Source organism: Sander lucioperca, chromosome 5, assembly GCF_008315115.2.
Source record: "Sander lucioperca isolate FBNREF2018 chromosome 5, SLUC_FBN_1.2, whole genome shotgun sequence".
NCBI lineage: Eukaryota > Metazoa > Chordata > Actinopteri > Perciformes > Percidae > Sander > Sander lucioperca.
The window spans coordinates 26,926,228-26,933,727 of NC_050177.1; the positions used below are offsets into that span (position 1 = coordinate 26,926,228).

Genomic DNA, 7,500 nt, shown 5'->3' on the forward strand with positions numbered 1-7,500 from the left:
AGAGAGAAGAGGAGGGAGGGAGGGAGAGAAGAGAGAAGAGGAGGGAGGGAGGGAGAGAAGAGAGAAGAGGAGGGAGGGAGGGAGAGAAGAGAGAAGAGGAGGGAGGGAGAGAAGAGAGAAGAGGAGGGAGGGAGAGAAGAGAGAAGAGGAGGGAGGGAGAGAAGAGCTCTCAGCTGGTAGAGCGTGCGCCAGGGTAGCTCAGCTGGTAGAGCGTGCGCCCCGTGTACACAGGCTCAGTCCTCTCATTACTCCTCAGGGAGTTTCCCACAATGCAACACTCTGATCCCTGTCTGTCTCTGACTGTGTGTGGTGTTCAGGTGCTGCAGAATCCAGCGGGAAACCGCAGCTTCCTGCTCTACCCCTCTGCTGACAGGTGAGCTCAGTCTCAGGTTACATCACACCCCTACCGGGTGGTGTCTGAGGACATGAAGACTCGTTCTCCAAATATTTAGACTTTTTATATTTTATGACTTTTTCCCTCTCAAATTATATATTTATTTTTTTTCTCACATTTTTACACTTTTTTTTTTCCACAAAATATTCATGACTGATAAGAGCCAATCAGGAGGCTGGAACATTGTGTGTGTGTGTGTGTGTGTGTGTGTGTGTGTCTCTCTCTTTGTGTCTCTCTAATGCTCTGTGTGTGTGTGTGTGTGTGTGTGTGTGTGTGTGTGTGTGTCTGTCTCTGTGTGTGTGTGTGTGTGTGTGTGTGTGTGTGTGTGTGTGTGTGTGTGTGTCTGTCTCTGTGTGTGTGTGTGTGTGTGTGTGTGTGTGTGTGTGTTCAGGGACTTTGATGTGGAGGGCGTGGCTGACCCTCAGCTGGAGGTCAGAGGTCAGAGGGCGGAGCCAGCGTGGAGCTCTCAGCTGAGTCCTGACTCAGCGTGCTACGAGGGCTCAGCGGGGAGTCTGGAGCAGCCGCACGACGCTGGTCAGACACACACACACACACACACACACACACACACACACACACACACACACACACACACACACACACACACAGAGACACACACACACACACACACACACACACACACACACAGAGACACACACACACACACACAGAGACACACACACACACACACACACAGAGACACACACACACACACATCCACTTTCTAACCTTCCTCCAATTATTCAGCGTTTCTCTCTAAATATTCAGACGTTTCTCTCTAAATATTCAGACGTTTCTCTCTAAATATTCAGACGTTTCTCTCTAATTATTCAGCGTTTCTCTCTAATTGTTCAGCGTTTCTCTCTAAATATTCAGCGTTTCTCTCTAAATATTCAGCGTTTCTCTCTAAATATTCAGCGTTTCTCTCTAAATATTCAGACGTTTCTCTCTAAATATTCAGCGTTTCTCTCTAATTGTTCAGCGTTTCTCTCTAAATATTCAGCGTTTCTCTCTAAATATTCAGACGTTTCTCTCTAATTATTCAGCGTTTCTCTCTAAATATTCAGCGTTTCTCTCTAAATATTCAGACGTTTCTCTCTAAATATTCAGCATTTCTCTCTAAATATTCAGCGTTTCTCTCTAAATATTCAGCGTTTCTCTCTAAATATTCAGCGTTTCTAAATATTCAGACGTTTCTCTCTAAATATTCAGCGTTTCTCTCTAAATATTCAGACGTTTCTCTCTAAATATTCAGCGTTTCTCTCTAAATATTCAGACGTTTCTCTCTAAATATTCAGACGTTTCTCTCTAAATATTCAGCGTTTCTCTCTAAATATTCAGACGTTTCTCTCTAAATATTCAGACGTTTCTCTCTAAATATCAGCGTTTCTCTCTAAATATTCAGACGTTTCTCTCTAAATATTCAGCGTTTCTCTCTAAATATTCAGACGTTTCTCTCTAAATATTCAGCGTTTCTCTCTAAATATTCAGACGTTTCTCTCTAAATATTCAGCGTTTCTCTCTAAATATTCAGCGTTTCTCTCTAAATATTCAGCGTTTCTCTCTAAATATTCAGCGTTTCTCTCTAAATATTCAGCGTTTCTCTCTAAATGTTCAGCGTTTCTCTCTCTCTAAATATTCAGCGTTTCTCTCTAAATATTCAGCGTTTCTCTCTAAATATTCAGACGTTTCTCTCTAAATTCAGACGTTTCTCTAAATATTCAGCGTTTCTCTCTAAATATTCAGACGTTTCTCTCTAATATTCAGCGTTTCTCTCTAAATATTCAGACGTTTCTCTCTAATATTCAGCGTTTCTCTCTAAATATTCAGACGTTCTCTCTAAATATTCAGCGTTTCTCTCTAAATATTCAGACGTTTCTCTCTAAATATTCAGCGTTTCTCTCTAAATATTCAGACGTTTCTCTCTAAATATTCAGCATTTCTCTCTAAATATTCAGACGTTTCTCTCTAAATATTCAGCGTTTCTCTCTAATATTCAGACGTTTCTCTCTAAATATTCAGCGTTCTCTCTAAATATCAGCGTTTCTCTCTAAATATTCAGACGTTTCTCTCTAAATATTCAGCGTTTCTCTCTAAATATCAGCGTTTCTCTCTAAATATTCAGCGTTTCTCTCTAAATATTCAGCGTTTCTCTCTAAATATTCAGCGTTGCTCTCTAAATATTCAGCGTTTCTCTCTAAATATTCAGCGTTTCTCTCTAAATATTCAGACGTTTCTCTCTAAATATTCAGCGTTTCTCTCTAAATATCAGACGTTTCTCTCTAAATATTCAGCGTTTCTCTCTAAATATTCAGCGTTTCTCTAAAATCATTCTCTAAATATTCAGCGTTTCTCTCTAATATTCAGACGTTTCTCTCTAAATATTCAGACGTTTCTCTCTAAATATTCAGCGTTTCTCTCTAAATATTCAGACGTTTCTCTCTAAATATTCAGCGTTTCTCTCTAAATATTCAGCGTTTCTCTCTAAATATTCAGCGTTTCTCTCTAAATATTCAGCGTTTCTCTCTAAATATTCAGCGTTTCTCTCTAAATATTCAGACGTTTCTCTCTAAATATTCAGCGTTTCTCTCTAAATATTCAGACGTTTCTCTCTAAATATTCAGCGTTTCTCTCTAAATATTCAGCGTTTCTCTCTAAATATTCAGCGTTTCTCTCTAAATATTCAGACGTTTCTCTCTAAATATTCAGCGTTTCTCTCTAATTATTCAGACGTTTCTCTCTAAATATTCAGCGTTTCTCTCTAAATATTCAGACGTTTCTCTCTAAATATTCAGCATTTCTCTCTAAATATTCAGCATTTCTCTCTAAATATTCAGCGTTTCTCTCTAAATGTTCAGCGTTTCTCTCTAAATATTCAGACGTTTCTCTCTAAATATTCAGCGTTTCTCTCTAATTGTTCAGCATTTCTCTCTAAATATTCAGCGTTTCTCTCTAAATATTCAGACGTTTCTCTCTAAATATTCAGACGTTTCTCTCTAAATATTCAGACGTTTCTCTCTAAATATTCAGACGTTTCTCTCTAAATATTCAGCGTTTCTCTCTAAATATTCAGACGTTTCTCTCTAAATATTCAGCGTTTCTCTCTAATTATTCAGCGTTTCTCTCTAATTGTTCAGCGTTTCTCTCTAATTATTCAGCGTTTCTCTCTAAATATTCAGACGTTTCTCTCTAAATATTCAGCGTTTCTCTCTAAATATTCAGACGTTTCTCTCTAAATATTCAGACGTTTCTCTCTAAATATTCAGACGTTTCTCTCTAATTGTTCAGCGTTTCTCTCTAATTATTCAGCGTTTCTCTCTAATTGTTCAGCGTTTCTCTCTAATTATTCAGCGTTTCTCTCTAATTATTCAGCATTTCTCTCTAAATATTCAGACGTTTCTCTCTAATTATTCAGCGTTTCTCTCTAATTATTCAGCGTTTCTCTCTAAATATTCAGACGTTTCTCTCTAATTATTCAGCGTTTCTCTCTAAATATTCAGACGTTTCTCTCTAAATATTCAGCGTTTCTCTCTAAATATTCAGACGTTTCTCTCTAAATATTCAGCGTTTCTCTCTAATTATTCAGCGTTTCTCTCTAATTGTTCAGCGTTTCTCTCTAATTATTCAGCGTTTCTCTCTAAATATTCAGCGTTTCTCTCTAAATATTCAGACGTTTCTCTCTAAATATTCAGACGTTTCTCTCTAAATATTCAGCGTTTCTCTCTAATTATTCAGCGTTTCTCTCTAATTGTTCAGCGTTTCTCTCTAATTATTCAGCGTTTCTCTCTAAATATTCAGACGTTTCTCTCTAATTATTCAGCGTTTCTCTCTAATTATTCAGCGTTTCTCTCTAATTATTCAGCGTTTCTCTCTAAATATTCAGACGTTTCTCTCTAAATATTCAGCGTTTCTCTCTAATTGTTCAGCGTTTCTCTCTAAATGTTCAGCGTTTCTCTCTAAATATTCAGCGTTTCTCTCTAATTGTTCAGCGTTTCTCTCTAAATGTTCAGCGTTTCTCTCTAAATATTCAGCGTTTCTCTCTAATTGTTCAGCGTTTCTCTCTAAATATTCAGCGTTTCTCTCTAAATATTCAGCGTTTCTCTCTAATTGTTCAGCGTTTCTCTCTCTAATTGTTCAGCGTTTCTCTCTAATTGTTCAGCGTTTCTCTCTAATTGTTCAGCGTTTCTCTCTAATTGTTCAGCGTTTCTCTCTAATTGTTCAGCGTTTCTCTCTAATTGTTCAGCGTTTCTCTCTAAATGTTCAGCGTTTCTCTCTAATTGTTCAGCGTTTCTCTCTAAATGTTCAGCGTTTCTCTCTCTAATTGTTCAGCGTTTCTCTCTCTAATTGTTCAGCGTTTCTCTCTCTAATTGTTCAGCGTTTCTCTCTAATTGTTCAGCGTTTCTCTCTAATTGTTCAGCGTTTCTCTCTAATTGTTCAGCGTTTCTCTCTAATTGTTCAGCGTTTCTCTCTAATTGTTCAGCGTTTCTCTCTAATTGTTCAGCGTTTCTCTCTAAATATTCAGCGTTTCTCTCTAATTGTTCAGCGTTTCTCTCTAATTGTTCAGCGTTTCTCTCTAATTGTTCAGCGTTTCTCTCTAATTGTTCAGCGTTTCTCTCTAAATATTCAGCGTTTCTCTCTAATTGTTCAGCGTTTCTCTCTAATTGTTCAGCGTTTCTCTCTAATTGTTCAGCGTTTCTCTCCCAGCAGACACGGACTCTCTGAGTCAGGGCAGCTCTGTGGGCAGTCTGGGTCTGGAGGAGGACGATGACACCAACTCTCTGAAGAACCACTTTGAGACTCTGGCGTCCAGCCTGACCGACGGTACTGAACTCTCTCTCTGACATCAGGAGTCTCCTCACGTGGATGCCGCCGTCTTTCTGACCCTTTGACCATTTTGTTTTTCCTCTCAGAGAAGTTCGACACCGACCTGAGGACGCTGCAGCCTCCGGAGGAGGAGAAACACTACCTGAACCCTCGACTCAGCATCTCCACGCGCTTCCTGTCCCGCTTCCAGGACAGAATCAGGTCAGTCGCTTCCTGGAAGACTTAGGCCTCCGGCACACCGGCTGCGTGGCGTGTCCGTTTTTATTTGGGCTCCCATGGTAACAGGTGAGAGCGTGCACACTGCCTGCGTGACGCGCACGTCTCAGGTGCGGCTCGAGCCGCAGCAAAAAGGCGTACATACTAGAAATAGGACCGACGTCTATTTTTCACGCCACACGCCAGCGTGTTGGAATTGTTTCCAGGCAACATAGAATACGTGTGTAACACAACACAGTAATACAAAAATATGTTTATGTCATTTAGACATATTAGTAAATGACATGTTGATGTTTGAAAGTCTCGAGGTTTTGATATTAATGTCATTTAAAAGAATAATAATTATAGATTTTCTAATATTGCACCTGTGATACACACACACACACACACACACACACACACACACACACACACACACACACACACACCCCCCCCTCCTAAACCCTTCAGTGGAAGGCGGTCCTGTGTTGATGCTGTAGAGCAGATCTCCTGTTAGGATGTTTGATGCTCACGTTGATTTTACCTTCATTCAGCTGATAATGGAAGGAAATCCTCTGGACTCACAGTCCCACAATCCCCTGGGGCAGCTGGGGACAGGTGTGACTCTGGACTCACAGTCCCACAATCCCCTGGGGCTGCTGGGGACAGGTGTGACTCTGGACTCACAGTCCCACAATCCCCTGGGGCAGCTGGGGACAGGTGTGACTCTGGACTCACAGTCCCACAATCCCCTGGGGCAGCTGGGGACAGGTGTGACTCTGTGGGGGGGGTAGTAACCGTCTGTTCCTGCTGTGTTCAGGGCGTGGCCGAGCCGAGCTCCGCCTCCCGTCTCCATACCGACCAGGATCTCAGAGGAGAGCAGCGTCAGCAACCTATCGGTACTATCTCCTGAGAGAGTGTGTGTGTGTGTGTGTGTGTCTCTGTGTGTGTCTCTGTGTGTGTCTCTGTGTGTGTCTCTGTGTGTGTGTGTGTGTGTGTGTGTGAGACCTGAACGTGTCTCCATTGACCTGATTGGCTGCCTGTCCTAACACCTGACCAGGTGGTGACTACATGTGTGTTTCCAGGTGAGCTCTGGCGGCGAGGCGTCCTCCTCTGAGTCCACGCCGAAGGGCAGCAGCAGCAGCAGTGGAGGTGAGTCAGCAGTCTCTGGTGTGTGACTGACCTTAAAGGGATACGTCACTGATTTAGCATCGAGCTTTGTCTCAGCAGAAGCCCGGTAGTATTTGTGAATGACCTTCCCTCCCTCGTGTCCCCCTGAGAGGGGAGATCTTTGGATTGTGGGTCTGGAAAAATTTATACCGATGACGCAAAAATCGCCATTTTACGTCATCGGTATACATTTTTCCAGAGGCAAAGGACTACAGCCAGTACTTCCGCATATAGCCCATAGGGGGTTGGACTCCGGGCTTTTTCCGGAGATTGCCGAGGTAAAAACGAGTGTCAGCCATCTTGAATCATCGCTTAGCTTCTCAGCAGAAAGTTATTCATCCCGAAGGAGATTTTAGAACAACAATTATGTGCATTCAAACTGTCGGTACACGATCCGTTCTGCGCATGCGCAAGATAAGATAAAAAAATAACTGTTTTACCGAGGATACGACCTGCACGATCTATGGCTAGCCTCCACCGGGAAGCTAACGTTAGTTTAGCTGACAGCTAATTCGGCTAACCGCTAGCTGACAGCTAGATTCAGTCTAAAATAACGTTAAGTCAAACGTAATGGGAAAAGCAGCTACAGCTAAATTAAGACTTCACAGTAATAACAATAAAGACAAGTATTGAGTGATTGGATTTTAAATGAGCACAAGTAAAGTAGAACTGACGTAACAGCTGTTATATATGTTAACGTTTATTTTCACATTTTATTTTGAGGGTCTTTTAAAGTTATTACATGCCTTCTCAGCTAGCGGTTAGCCGAATTAGCTGTTAGCTAAACTAACGTTATCTTGCCTGTGAAGGCTAACGGCAGACCGCTACAATCAGCTAGCGGTTAGCCGAAGTAGCTGTTAGCTAAACTAACGTTAGCTTGCCTGTGGAGGCTAACGGCAGACCGCTACAATCAGCTA

The 7,500-nt window shown here is 41.6% G+C and overlaps 1 protein-coding gene across 6 annotated transcripts in view; it reads left to right on the plus strand.

The window, feature by feature from the left end:
* wdr62 (WD repeat domain 62) overlaps positions 1–7,500 on the plus strand; it is a 46,643-nt gene that overhangs the window by 25,060 nt on the left and 14,083 nt on the right. For 3 of the 6 annotated variants that reach the window (XM_036001599.1, XM_036001603.1, XM_036001601.1), the window contains exons 23-28: positions 318–373; positions 786–928; positions 5,099–5,215; positions 5,305–5,419; positions 6,234–6,312; positions 6,499–6,565. In XM_036001599.1, coding sequence (XP_035857492.1) covers positions 318–373; positions 786–928; positions 5,099–5,215; positions 5,305–5,419; positions 6,234–6,312; positions 6,499–6,565 — 577 coding nt within the window. Of the gene's footprint in view, positions 1–313; positions 374–785; positions 929–5,098; positions 5,216–5,304; positions 5,420–6,233; positions 6,313–6,498; positions 6,566–7,500 lie in introns of all 6 variants that reach the window. The other 3 variants (XM_036001604.1, XM_036001600.1, XM_036001602.1) reach the window with 3 other exon arrangements.